General features: G+C 37.7%; 1 protein-coding gene across 1 annotated transcript in view; it reads right to left on the bottom strand.

Moving 5' to 3' along the window:
• Positions 1-15,530, bottom strand: part of LOC127801127 (uncharacterized) — a 152,411-nt gene that overhangs the window by 117,304 nt on the left and 19,577 nt on the right. Inside the window, exons 3-4 of the mRNA XM_052335997.1 lie at positions 9,343-9,438; positions 6,692-6,761 (exon numbers count right to left, since the gene is read on the bottom strand). Coding sequence (XP_052191957.1) covers positions 6,692-6,761; positions 9,343-9,438 — 166 coding nt within the window. The remainder of the gene's footprint in view (positions 1-6,691; positions 6,762-9,342; positions 9,439-15,530) is intronic.

Below are 15,530 nucleotides of genomic sequence, written 5' to 3'. Positions count from 1 at the left end.
AACCGAACACGTTAACCAATGCCTGGAAAGTTACCTACGATGCTTCAGTTTTGTGCAGCCCAAAGGATGGCATAAATGGCTGGCAATGGCACAGTGGTGGTACAACACGAGTTTCCACAGCTCACTTATGATGACTCCATTTGAGGCCCTTTATGGTTACAAACCAGATTTACTTCCTGCCCTAGGAGGTCACACAACAGTAGCCACTGTGGAAACCTACCTCCAGCAGAGACAAGAAGCATTAAGAATGGTGAAAGAGGAATTGGCCAAGGCACGTAACCGAATGAAACAACAAGCTGATCGAAAGAGGAGCGAACGAGAATTTGTTGTAGGAGATAATCTACTTGAAGCTCAATCCGCAACACTACAAGGCATTGACTAAACAGTCCACTTCAAAGTTGAATCCTAAGTCTTATGGCCCTTTCAAAATTTAAGAGAAAATCGGCGTTGTGGCCTACAGACTGGAACTACCGACTGAAGCAAGAATACATCTAGTCTTTCATGTATCCTTGCTGAAGAAGTCAGTGGGTAGCCACAGCTCTACACCGAGCTTACCTCCTATAGCGAGCGAAATACCACCGGAGGCCGTTCCCATGGCCATCGTAGACAGACGAGTGACACACCACAATGGCGCTCCTATGATTCAGGCGTTAGTTCAATGGTCTTCCTTGCATTCCGATAACAATACTTGGGAATACTTACCAAAACTTCTCCAGCAATTTCCCAATATGGCCAGCCTATTACATATTTCTTGTGGACAAGAAACATTTTAAGGGGCCAGGAATGTTACGCTAACTAGTTGTTAGTAGAAATAATAGTATAATTGCACTAATAGAATGTAAATAAATCCTTGTGCTTAGCTAGGGAAACTGTCCCAGCATCCATAATCGCGTGAAAACGTATTCAGCGCGTGCGAAGACCACTTGTAAGTGCACATGGCCACTTGTACATTCGCATGGGCGAGCTAATGGCTTTTGGCACCAAATTGATTCTGATCAGTATATAAACTGATCAAGGCACCTTATTTGAATATGTTAAATGAAATCAAGAAATCAGTTTCCTCCTCAATTCATTTCCCTCCTAAATTTCTCTCTATTTTCCCTCCCATCTCTCTCAAGTCTTCTATTTCCTTTCCCTCGCTGTTCTCGGATTAACCGGTCAGATCTGGAATCTGACACCCACTTCCAATTAATATTGGTTCTGATCTCTCCCCAGGAGAGAATTTGAGAGAAAGACTTACCTGGTTTTGTCTTGCAAACATTAGCATGAACTACTACATTTGTTCCCGCATTTGGTCATTTTGTTCCCTCATCCAACTTTCAATATCGTTCTTTAACTTTTCAACTGCACTGTCCAGCTTCTTTTCCACCCTTGATTCTATGGCGCCCTACATGGATTCCATCCGATTCTGCAATTCTACCATCGTTGCAACCACCTGCTGTAGTTGCAACTCCATTTGCTTCATTTTGGTGCCTTCTACCATTGAAAGGGAAGATTCTTGCAAGATTGCCAGCCTAAGACTAACTCTGATACCAAAATGTCAGATCCTTGAATCTGACAGGGAGTTCTCACTGAATTGGTGAGAATCCAATTAAGAAATTAGAAGGAAATGAGAAGAATTTCAATAGGAGAGAGAAGATAGAAAGATAGGAGGGAAATCCGAGACAAAGAGAGAGAAAAGAGAGATTGAGAGGTAAATCAGAAGTTTTTGATTAATTTCTTTTCTTCCTCTTACACTGAAGGCAATCAGTAACTATATACTAATTGTAGCTAGCTTTTGGCGCCAAAAGGATTGCCCCTTTTCAAAGTTACAGCTTTCAAAATATTGCAACTATATAACTTCCTTATAGAAGAATGATCTTTCATCTACCCATTCCTTCTACCCAAGAATGTATCCCCCTTAGTTATTAGGAACATGACAAAAGGTAGAAGATTGTGTCGCGACCCCAAGGGCATAGGAATAATTTTTATGTTACATGTATTTGTCTTTGTTGTATCTTAGGCTATTATGGTATTGTATCTATAGTTATTTATAAACTAAAGAGATGTAGCAACCTATAAATAAGTTGTAGAAGTAGATAATGGAGATTATGAATGATTTAATGAATTGGAATTCTATTTCTCTCTCTTAATTCTTTGTTACAACCCACGAGTAAAACTCCCCCTCAAAAGCTAGCTATTAAGGGGAGGGTGTCCAAGAGGTTATAAACCCCACACCAGAAGCCTGAACTTCCAATATGGGACAAGGCCCATACCCTGCGGTGGACCATAACATTCTCCTAACTCTCCCTTAATTCTTCCTCCCTTTTCCCTCAATTCACTATATTCCTGTTCTGTCTCCCCCTCACTTTCTTCTAGCTCTTTTCTGCACTCTTACCAAATTCCTTTCTAAACCCTATACAAACCCTAGGGTCATGACATTTGGCATCACAGTCGACGATTCTCAACTGTAATCCGGAGGTTTTTAGCAATTAACCAAGGCAATTCAGTGCAGCCACTTCCAACGAACCAAGCGATTTCTGATGCTTCAAGTGAGTAAAATTCAGCTGATAATCGAAGTAGATTCAGGCGAGAAGGAGCAACGCCAACGATTCTTGGCAAATTGTAGGCAAAGTTGATTTCGTAATCCGATCCGACTTGAGTTTTGAAGGCGACATTCCTCAACGAGGAATCTAGCGCAACCGATCATGATCCTAGCTGCAATACGGAAGCGGGATAAACTCAAGTTTCTCTGATTGCGTTACTAGATCCGATCGATTTCCTTGAAGCAGAGTTCGGCGATTTCGAGCCCAAGGCAGAGATAAGTGAATTCCAATGATTCTGAAGCCATTGGACGGTGATTGGGTGAGAAGAAGGCGCAACTGGGGCAATCCTTGAATCACTTCTATTCCGGCAAGTAGTGAAGGCGTGAAGTAGAAGTAGGTCCGAGCAATCTTGAATCTATAGTGATCGCGAGCAGAATGCAAGGAAGTCCGGAGGTTGTTTATCCATCGCGATTCTCAACTCTAATTGGGAATTCAGTTGCAGCCCAGAGGCACTGAATTCAAGTGAATTGAAGCAAAACTGATCAATCTTTGGCTGTCGCAATTCTGGAAGGCAGAACAAGCCAACGATTGTTGCATGTAATTTTTGCACTTCTTGTTCGGATTTGAAGGTGAATTAGAGTTAAGTGACACTCAGTTCGAATCTTAAAGGCGAAGCAAGTAGTGGTCTTGTGGCTGGGAATTTTGCTTATCTCAGCTTAGATTTGAAGACGTGTAAAGGTGAAGCACACCTAGGCGATTCTAGTGGTGAATTTCAGATCTGGCAAAATTCAAGCGAGTGAAAGAATACTTCTCTGTTATTAATTTCCAACGATTATTTTCGTTTGTGATCTAGAGTCGACTTTGAAGGATTGTAACGGAGCCAATCGTTCCTCGGCGGTGAGTCAGGCAGTTGATCTTAACAGTGATCAGTTGAAGTCGAGGCGAAGCAGATCCAAATGATTTTCGACTATTGATTCAAAGCAGTTGAATCTCTAATGTTGAATTAGATATAGGCAATTCAAGAAGCCAGTTGCTTCTCAACAGTAATTATTGTGATCAGAGCATTAATTTGGTAGACGACTCCTCAAAGCGATTACTAAGGCGAACTTAGGTTTACTAACTCGAGTATTGGAAGGATATCCTTGGAAGCTATTAGTACGCAATTCTCAGAAAGCTCAACAAAGTCGATCGGGTCACGAAAATTTTTGGATTCAGGTGATTTAGAGGTGATACCTGTAGGTTGTTTCTCAACCGAACTTGAAGTAATGATCTAGGCAGATTAGGTTGTTGAATTTAGGTTCCAATGAATTTAGGTTTGTTGAATTGCCGAAATAAATTGCCAAAGAGATCCTTAGAAGCTGAGGAAGTGGTTGTTATAGCAATGAATTTTCAAGGAATTGAACTGAGAAGATGGCCGAAGGACTATGTGCTGCAACAAGAAAAGGAATCAAGGGCCTCAGTAGATAGCTGGACGACCTTTTGATCCTATTTTAATATAAATTTCAAGTTAGTATTCCAACTGAATATTTTTCTAAGGAATACTCTGCTTCCTTCAATCAATTCAGAGATGAGAGTTACAAAAAGAAGCTCAACAAGTTGAAACAAGTGGGCCCGATTATGGAGTACCTAGTCAAGTTTGAGAAATTGAAAGCACTTATGCTCCAATACCATCCAACTTTGACCGAATCTTATTTTTTATCGATATTCATTAATGGTCTCAATAATACGCTAAAGCCTATGGTGAGAATGATGTTTCTGGCCACAGTACAAGCAGCAACTAAAAAGGCCATTATGCAAGAGTTGGCGCTGGAAGCCATTTACAGAAAGCATGGGTTGCCACCTAATGGTTACCCTAAGAGCAACCAACAGATCGAATGAGCTTCTAAGGCTACTAATCAAGCAGTGCAAGAAGTTGATGAAGTGGCAGCGCAACAGGAAGATAGTGCTCATGCAGCTGATAAAAAGTATGAGGCTGATGAGGTCCTAAGAATAGGAATGGTAGCTGCAAAGAATGAGGAAAAACATGAATTGGATCAAGCAATTTAGAATGACAACAAAGGAATGGTAATTGCTAAAGCAGGTATTGCAATTCCACTAGAGGAAAAATCAACTAAAAGTGAGCCTTTAGTGTACACCCACAATCAGAAAGTAAAAGTTTCTCCACTTGAGGAGGTCTCTACTAAAGATGAGGAAGAAGAAGAGGTTGTGAAGCGGGGAGAGGATACAATTACACCAACCTTGGAGTTTAAAGATTGTAAGTCTATTTTTCATGAAGGCATAGACCCTCAAAACTCAGACAATGGTGAGGGAATCGATGCTTTAATCAAAATGGATGACCAATGGAGTATAGTTCAAGGTTGGTTGGAGATTGATGGAGGATGCTCGCACTTGGAAGAAATTGATCACATTGAAACCTTCTAACAATATATTCTTGATCTGGAGAAGAGGAGGATGCAGAAGAAAAAAGCAAAACAAGATGAAAGGAAGTTGGTGGAAGAAATTTCTATTGAGGGGAACGAGACTCTTGTTGTTTTATTTATTCCTATTTCAGTTGGAGAGCTGCCATGTCAAATCAAATTTTGGCCTACAAAGAAGTTTGAATTCCTTTCTATGATTGGAAATGATATAGTTGCAGAACTAACAACTCAATTGGAACCATTTTTAATGGCAATAAGGAAGACGTGGATGCCTGAACTTGGTGTTGCAGTAAGTCATAGTACTGTTACTATTGAGGAAAAGAAAAGGGAAAGCCAAAGAAACGAAAAATAAGAGATAAGAACAAGAAAATGTGCAGAAGAAACCAGATGGTGAAGATGGGCATTGGATGAAGAAACAACAGCTCGGTTGTAATAAGTTTCTTGAGGACAAGAAACCTTTCAAGGAGAGGGGATTGTCACGACCCCAGGGGCATAAGAGTAATTTTTTTGTTACATGTATTTGTCTTTGTTGTACCTTAGGCTACTACGGTGTTGTAACTACAGTTAGTTACTAACTAAAAAGATGTAACAGCCTATAAATAGGCTACAGAAGTAGAGAATGGAGATTATGAATGAATGAATTGGAATTCCATTTCTCCCTCTTAATTCTCCTAACTCTCCCACGGTTCTTCCTCTCTTTTCCCTCAATTCACTTTGTTCGTGTTCTGTCTCTCCCTCCCTTTCTTCTCTCTTTTCTACACTCTTACCAAATTCCTTTCTAAATCCTAGCCAAACCTTGGGGTCACAACAAATTGTTGAAGATCTTTCAATTTTTATATAAATAATATATATAATATTTTCATATAAAACATATTTAGATGTATTTTTAGAAAAAAAATATATATTTATTTTGTTTAGAACTAATTTTTTGTGAATATATTTTTATTAAATTAAAAATATGTATTTTACTATATTCTATAGCTCTAATATATTTTTATATTTTCAGTTTAAAATTAGATTTTCAATAAATTTTTATCAAATAAAAAAAAATATATATATATATATATAGAGAGAGAGAGAGAAGAGATGAGAAAATGAAGGTATAGTGGTCAATTTGCACTGATTTTTAACTACAGGCATAGTCTTTGCTATTTTCAAAACTTGAGGAGTACCTTTTGCAATTAAGGCAAACCTCGGGGAAATTATTGCAATTTACTCATATGGTTACATTAAACATATAAAATTGATTTTTTGGGGGTGGGGGCCAAGGCAAAGGAGGCTACGTGTTTAGAATAGGAAATTACTGATATCAAGGAGGAAAGAACTAATCTACCTCTGAAATAGGAAACAGCTAATAAACACTAGGGAATCCTACAGATTGACTATAACACATTTCCTAATATGAACAAGGAAGGTAACTGGATTTAAGGCAGCAATCTTTGGTAGAGAAGATTGCTGAATTAGGACAGAATCTTCTGATTTCCACATTCACCAAACCAAGAGATTAACAAAACTAGAAAATCACTTGAGCATGGATCACAACTACTATTGAACCAATCGCGCAAAACAATCATACAAACAATTCAAGAAAACAAAGGATTGCTTCAACAAAGATTTATGACAAATCCCATCATGGTTAAACAACAAACCTCTCAGTTATATTAAAATAATGCATAAAGTACAAAGGAAGGTAAATGCCTCTGAGATAGCAACAATAACATATAAAAAACCAGCTTCACAAAAACTTACATGCATGCATGAACATCTGTCTAGTGCACTTCAACAGGCATTGTCGCTCAATATAGTACTGAAGCATTACCTTCATGAGAATAGAGAAAGTGAGAACATGAAAAGGTAACAAAAAAAGACATTGAGAGATCAAGAAAAAGAGAGCACGCCAATAAAGGCAGACTAATTTCTGCATTGTCAACATACAATTAATGTTCTATGTATTAGCATATATTTAGCAATTGCAAGTCAAACATATTTTACTAGAATATAAAATTAAAACTGAAATAGCTATTTCTAACTTCTAATATTAGAAAATGGTTGTGCCTGGTTCAAAATTAATACAGACGAGTAGGAAGGGTGGGGAGGAATGAGGAAGATGCTAAAGCATAGAGGTATCCATGATGAGGATCAACATTCTCAATTGGGATGTGAAGCTCCTCTACCTGCAACTTCCGTTTTCCAAAGTTCAACCTTTAAAATTGCCCTGGATAACTGTGTTTACCTCACCTTTCAGCTCAGTCTTAACATCTTCACTAGAATTCCAAACCAATCAACCTACAGTTATTATAATTTGGCATTCCAATCTTTCAAAAGTAAGAAAAGAATACAAAATCAACTAATTCTCATTGTCAGGTGGTGTCTCAAAGAAAAACAAGAAGATCAAGGCCTTGTCCAAATGACCAACAAGACATTTATTGTCGTTCTAATGATTGATTGTGGCAATGGAGTTGGAGCAATCTAAGCAGCACAGACACCCATAGGAAGCAGCCACATCCATATCAGACACACCTTGACACGAATGATGTCACTCCTACGAACATATTTGATATCTTGTCAACATGTCCAAATTTAAAAATATAACCTAATTGCTTCAGACGCTTTCACAACACAACACATCTTGGTCTCAAAACATGTGAACAGAAACTATGCTGTGAATCCTCCAAAGAGTGAGAACGTTTGGCAGAAAGAAAATCATAAATTCAGGTGACTTCATGAAATTTCTTGGCCCACAACTCCTAGACAAGGCCTAAACAATAATCTCAAATATTAACAATTTTTAGCATTCATGGAAACATAACTTAGCAGCTAACAGTCCCCCAAGACATTTCTGTACGCCTCTGCCACCTCCCTAACAAGTCCTATTCTGAAGATATAGTTTATAATTTCACACTCTCTCAGGACACTTCTTGGAATAAGTCTTGGATATGGCGTACATGTTGAATCTCTTCATAACAACAATAAATAGCATTCAAGCAAACATGACTTAGCAATAGAATGTGCAGTGAAAATTTATCAAAATGGTAACAAGTATATGAAAGAACTAAGTATGCGGTAGACATAGTATGCAGCAGCCTAAATTTACACCACAATATCAAGTATGCCCTTGGAGGAGGAGTTGCCCACCAGGCTATCAAAGATCAGTTCAGATGACTTTTTCTTTGTCTGTTTGATGGTGCATTTAGCAAAAGAAAAACAAGAGGCCATTTGATGAAGTGGAGAGTTCGGTCTTTTGTCCTAAGGGCCCTATTGTTTCCTTTTTTATTTTCATGTGGTTGAATGAAACCACTTTTGCTTGTCCTTAATCTAGTACTTTTTGGATGATTTACTTTCTGTTGCTAATATTTAGCAGAAACCATAGTTTCCAACACATTCTTTTGTGCTTGCTCCCCTTGAAATTATTTTTTGTCCATATGCTTATTTAAAAAAAAACAATGCACCAGATAGCTTAAACATACAAAATTATAACAATGAAGATTGAGAAAAAAGCAAGAGATGGTTGCATTACAAAGAAGATATTTGTGGTGCCTTACCTTCAATGTAAGTAGAAATATATTAATAGAAATAGATTACTTATTGGCCCCAGCATGCTTCCCCCGCCAAGTGTTTTTTATATAACATGTTACCGTGTCATTGCTGCAATGGGTACTACTTTTTTTTAAAATTTGTCAAGTCATCAAGTCTATATTGTATTATATTAATGTTTCAGCTGCATTATGGTAATAACGGAGTCACCAAGAAGAATACAAAGAAACCAATGACATTGCATGAATTAGGCTATTGGATGAGGTTGCAGAAAAATAGGTGGAAGAATCATATGTACCTGAATGGAGCCTAACTTAACCTATGTAGCCAAGTTGATCTATTTTAATCTTCAAAACAAGAGAGAAAGAGTTCTCACTTAGCAAACATACGAACTAGTCTTGGTTACTTGAACCTTTGCAGACTTTCACATGCAAAGAACGGCAGATGACCAGATTAAGAAAAACACATTATTTCGCTAACAAAACTTCCACTGTTCCACAAAAGTTGACCTCCCCCCCTATGGTAAATATTAGTAAGAGCAGTTCTCTTTTGTGCAATTCTTTTTTTTTCATGAAATAACACTAACAAGCATTAGATTTGTATAGGCACCAATTAAACCAAATAATAGAAAGGTGGTGTAGATCTCAGAAGGTAGAAAATATACGGCAAAGGAAGGTACACATTAAATTTAAAATCATGAACAGGACCCAGAGAGCAATGATCATTACAACATTATTGATCCAGTAATAAAAGACTATAAATAGCATCCCAAATAACTCTAGAGTGGCAGTTGAACATCAACAACTAAAACGGGTCGAAGTAAATTATGATGAGGAAGAGCAAAAAGGAATAGAAAATATACTAACCAAATGAAGAAGCTCGTCAACAACATTATCAATGGCCAGAATGTTGCTCTCAATAGACCTTTCAACAAGAATATATGCCTGAACCTCATCCAAACACTGGCATCGAATTTATTTCATTTTTTTCAGTAGTTATAGATGAGTTAGTAAATTGAGTAGGAAGAAAATCTAGCCAGAATTACTGATACCATAAAACAACCACCTACATGGTTGCAATATACAGCACCTATTTGTTTCGCATTGCAAAATGTACATCATAAATGAAAAACCATGTTCTTCAACCTTATTCTAGTTAGAAACCCAAGAATAAATTATAAACTTTACATTGAAGTCCATTGTGTCCAAAGCTAATAATTAGAAAGGTCTAAATAATGATAAAACATAAAAGCTTCTTAAACAAACCCAGCTACTTGATTGAACATCAGGAAAATACATTCCATGTCAAATCAAAAGGACAATAACAGTAATATTTAAATTCAATACCAAGATCACCAACTACTGCCACACCTCTATCATACCAAGACCACCACTATACCATTCTTATTATCAGCGGCCAACACAAGCTTTAGTGTTTATTTTTTTCTATTAATAAGCAAATGGCATCCAAAAAGTTATGCAAGTAACGGATCAAAACCCTATATCAATGAGTCCAAAGGACCAGTAGGCCAGCAGGACTATCACTGTATATCGAAAACAAAACAAAACAACACAAAAAATCATCTAGTGAACAAGGAAAAAGAAGATAGTCTCTTCAACAAATAATGTGTACTAATTTTATGTTTTTCTTTATTTCTTTTATACTGTAGAATATTAGGCCAGCAGGACTAGCACTGTATATCAAAAACAAAACAAAACAACACAAAAAATCATCTAGTGAACAAGGAAAAAGAAGATAGTCTCTTCAACAAATAATGTGTACTAATTTTATGTTTTTCTTTATTTCTTTTACACTGTAGAATATATAAGTAACACACATGTCAGTGGGTTGGACATGCTGAAGGACAAAACAAGGTTTTTAGCATAGACAATTTTTCTTATGGTAAAATACTTTTTTGTTTGGTTTATTTATGATGTTTAGATTATCATAATTATGGATTTAATGGTACCTTTATGTTTAATTATTGATGTTTTTTCAATGTTTGCATCTATATGCCAAATTCATATTGATGCTTCTCACATATGGTACATCTATTTTATGGATCGATTGACATCCCTCCTGTATCCACTGAGCCAATATGCACTAACAATGCCATGAAAGTTGAAAGCCTCCGCATTGCAAAGTGTCATGTACTAACGAAGTAGGGGGGAAGATTGTAATTAGAATGTAATAGAAGGGAAAAGTAGTATATTAGCAAAGTATGTTGTAAGGGGTTGTACTAAGTTTGTTGCTGCATTGGCAGCTTGAACATTCCCAGCACATGTAAGCAGTTACCCGCACATGGGGGGAGGCTAGGATCAGCAATAAATACAGCTGATCCCATCCCACGGAGGATATATGAAAATACACTGAAAATTCTGATTTCTCTCTCTTTTCTCTCTTCCTCCCTCGTTTCTATCGTCTTCTCTCGCTAAATTAACTCTCGTTTCTCTCTATTTCTCTCTCGATCCTTCAACTGATCGAGAATTGCCAGTTAGATCCTCAGGGAGCTGACACAAGGCTAATTGAAGCAATCGATGGAGTTTCAAGATATACTAATGGAAATCTTTTGGCCATCAAAGTTTGGGCTACCAGCAACAACACAAAGAACTATAACCTTAGTGGACTCAGATTTCCTGGATTACACAATTGGTTAATGAGGCAGCTGTAGAAGAATATGTTACTTGAATTTGTTTCAGCTTGCTTTATCTATTGTGTTGTTGTTTAGTTAGCTGTTGTATTTTGATGAAATAAATGGATCGGAAGTTTCTTAACTGGAAAACTACTTCCGTTGATTTGAAACATAAAGAACTAATTTATACACATGATCTCCTAAGAAATCTCCTAAAATATAGAACTAGAAAATTTCCTACTTTTTAGGTATAGATTATAACAATAATAATCTCTATTTTATAGATTAGAATTTCTCTTATGATAGAGCATATCTCTATCTCTTCAAGCTAGTCATGATATCCCTTGTCTTCTCGACATATCCTTATCTTCTCGGCTACTTACCTTAATTTCCTCCAACACTCCCCTCAAGCTGGTGAATAGATATTTATCATTCTCAGCTTGCCTCTAATGGATTTAAACCCTTGCTTATTCATGGCTTTAGTAAGGATATATGTCTCTTGATTCTTGATAGGTATATAGGTAAGGCTTACCTCTCCTCTGTCTATTTCTTCCTTGACAAAATGTCGGTCGATCCTTACATGTTTCATCCCGTCATGTTGGACCAAATTGTTAACAATGCTAATGGCTGATTTGTTGTCACAATACAGCATCTTTGGTGAGGATATTGGTAGCCATAAATCTTTCATTATCTTTTCTACCCAAATCAGCTCACATATTCCTTGTGCAATGGCTCGAAACTCGGCTTCAACATTGCTTCTTGCTACTATCGATTTTTTTTGCTCCTCCAGGTTACTAAATTCTCCCATAATCTTGTGCAAAACCCAGATGTAGACATGTTGTCCTCTATAGCACCAGCCCAATCAGCATCCACAAATCCACAAATTTCTCTATTTTGGCCTCTGTTAAACAAGAGTCCAGTTCCTGGTGTCCCTTTGAGGTACCTCAGTATATGATAAGCTACCTCTTGATGTCTTTTCTTGGGAGCATGCATGAATTGGCTTACTATGCTCACAGCATATGTAATGTCGAGTCTTGTAAGGAATAAGTAGAACAATTTTCCCACCAAACGCTGATATCTTCCCTTGTCTACTGGATAATCTTGCTTGTTGTCTCCTTTATTCTTCCAATTAGGCTCTAATGGTGTATTGGTTGGTTTGCACCTTAGCTTGCTCGTTTCTTTTAACAAGTCAAGTGTATATTTTCTTTGAGATATGCAGATACCAGTCTTGTTTCTGGCTACTTCCATGCCCAAAAAATACTTCAATTCCCCCAAATCTTTTACCTCAAAAGCAGCTCTCATCTTGTTCTTTAACTGTTCAATTTTGTGATCATTATTTCCTGTAATGATTATGTCGTCAACATATACAATAAGGACAGTCCTCTTGCCATCTTCTTCCACCTTTGTGAACATGGTATGATCGGCCTTGTGTATATCCCAACTGAATAATAGTATCACTAAATCTTTTGAACCAGGCCCTAGGTGATTGCTTTAGGCCATATAGAGATTTATTCAATTTGCATACCTTATCTCTTGTGTCTTCTTTCTCAAAACCGGGGGGAATCCTCATATAGATCTCCTCTTCCAACTCTCCATGTAGGAATGCGGTTTTAATGTCCAGCTGGTGCAACTTCCAATCTAGGTTAAAAGCTACTGAAATCAACACTCGAATAGAGTTTAGTTTGGCAACGGGAGCAAACGTCTCCTCATAATCAAGTCCTTGGGTTTGGGTAAACCCTTGGGCTACTAATCTTGCCTTATACCTATCAATACTCTCATTTGAGTGATATTTAACTGTGAACACCCATTTGCTTCCCACAATTTTCTTTCCAGCCGGTAAATCTACTATATCCCATGTGTTATTGGTCTCCAAGGCTTGCATCTCATTCATCACTGCTTCCTTCTAGCTCTCATCTTGCAATGCATGATTTATGTCTTTGGGAATAACCAATTCCTCTATACTCATGCTGAATGCTTTGAATTGCAGAGAGAGTTTAGAATATCCCACATAGTTAGCAATCGGATGTTGTGTACAAGACCTTACTCCCTTCCGTATAGCTATAGGAACATCAAGAAGAAGATCCTCCTCATTAGAAGTAGCCTCAACCTCCTGTAAACTGTCAGCGCTTTCTGTACTTTCTATTTTTGAACCAACTTCTGGATCAGATGTTGGATTTGACTGAGGGTCATGAGGCCTTTTAGAATATACAAAGAGTGGTTTATTCAAGGCTGGATGCTCTTGAATATGGTCTACTTGATCTCCCCCTAAATTAGACACTGAATTGGGAGTTGGAAAACACGATTCAGGGGCTGATACAATGATAGAAGAGGGTTCAAGACTTTGGAACTAATGAGGAGGGAAAAGAGAATCTCATAGTTCCGCTCAAGTTCTGTTAGCAAAGAAAGGCTTAAGAGCATTCCCTGCCCGCTATTCCTGACGCAAGGAAGGAATAGAATAAGGGCAGTACCATGCTTGTAGCTATCAGTACTAGTAGTAGTAGCAGTACCAGCTATGCAGTAGCTGCTATGAGTTCTAGTAGCTGTAGCTGTACTATTGTCTATATGTTCAGATATAGGATGGAACTCTCCCTAACCCCTGAACACTTACCCAATCTACCGTCTTTAAGTAACGAGGGCTGCCTTCCTCTCTGATTCACCTCCTGCTATAGTATGGGGAGACATTACATGATACTATAAACTGTTTAGTAGAGGGATTATAGCATTTATAACCTTGTTGAGTAAGAGAATACCCAACAAACACACATTTAAGTGCCCTAGGATCAAGCTTGGATTGAGAAATTGAGTGGTTGTGAACAAATATAGTACACCCGAAATTTTTTGGTGGAAGAGTGTTTAAGGTACGTTTGTAGTGAGGAAAGGAATCAAGGAGAACACTTAAAGGTGTTCTAAAGGAGAGGACTTTGGACGGAAGCCTATTAATGAGGTAAGAAGATGTGAGAACAGCCTCACCCCAATAGGCATTAGGGACTGAATTAGTGAATAGCAGTGCTCTAGCAATTTCATGGAGATGGCGGTTCTTTCATTTTGCCACACCATTCTGTTGAGGATTATAGGGGCATGAACTTTGGTGGATAATTCCATTGTTAGTTAGATAATTGGTAAATTCATTGGAAAAGTATTCTCTACCATTATCGGAACGTAATACATGGATAGAGGACTAGAACATATTTCGAACCATTTGATGAAACTATTTGAATATAGCGTAAGCTTCAGATTTATCTTTCATCAAGAATACCCAACTAACCCTTGTGTGGTCATCAATGAAAGTGATAAACCACCTAGTGTTCGTTAAATTAGATATTCTTGCGGGTCCCCAAATATCACTATGAATCAAGTAGAATGGTTTTGTAAGCTTATATGCATGAGAAGGTTAAGCAATTCTAGTTTCTTTAGCAAGAATACACTGCTCACAATGAAGAGAATGATTGCTTTTATTGATGAAAAGAGAAGGATACAAAGTCTTGAGATAATGAAAACTATGGTGCCCTAAACGCTTATGCCATAGCATAAGTGCAGAATTTGAAACAGTAGTCAAAGAGGTTGGTGGTTGAGAGCTAGATCTAGTAGACTAACCATTCTTTGTAACATAATAAAGACCTCCTGCTTCCTCAGCATTGCCAATCATCTTTCCCGAAAGTTGATCCTGAAATTCACAACTAGAAGAAGAAAAAGTTACCACACACTGATACTGTTTTGTCAGCTTACTTACAGACAGCAAGTTGTATTTTAGATTGGGCACAAATAACACTGATCTTAGGGTTAAGCCTGCTACTTTGGCTAAGCCTTTCCCTTTGGCCACAGCTGTTGTACCATCAGCCATAGAGACTGGTATTCCTCGATCAAACGATTCATAAATTGACAGCAATTGCATAAAACCGATCATGTGGTCTGAGGCTCCTGTGTCAAGTATCCAGCAATCCATAGGGGACTTAAATGAGATTAGTGAGTGTGCAGTTATACCTTGCTTAGCAAGAGATGCTATCAGATTGGATCCTTCACTTGTCTCTGATTTTGTCTCCTTAGTTTAACGTAAGAGTTGTTGTAGCATCTCCAATTGTTCTGTAGATATAGTAAAATTTGTTGTTTTCCCAGCTTCTAACTCTCCTCCATAGGTTGCTCGGGATCCCTTCCGTAGGTATTTGGGCTTCCAATTTGATGGTTTCCCGTGAATCTTCTAGCAAGTTTCCTTGGTATGATATGGCTTATGGCAATGATCGCACCAAGGTTTATCTTTCACTGGCTCACTTTTAGGTGGACCGAAAGTTCTTGGCTTCAATGTTACTAATGCTGATGACTGATCAGAATTAATAACCCCAGAGGAATTGAGCATTACCTTTTTTCGGCATTCCTTTCTCCTTACTTCTGCAAATACTTCATTTATCGTTGGGAAGGGTTTTGTTC

The sequence above is a fragment of the Diospyros lotus genome, chromosome 5, assembly GCF_014633365.1.
Source record: "Diospyros lotus cultivar Yz01 chromosome 5, ASM1463336v1, whole genome shotgun sequence".
Taxonomy (NCBI): Eukaryota; Viridiplantae; Streptophyta; class Magnoliopsida; order Ericales; family Ebenaceae; genus Diospyros; species Diospyros lotus.
The sequence above is the reverse complement of the archived record's forward strand: the minus strand, read 5'-3'. Positions and strand labels throughout refer to the sequence as shown.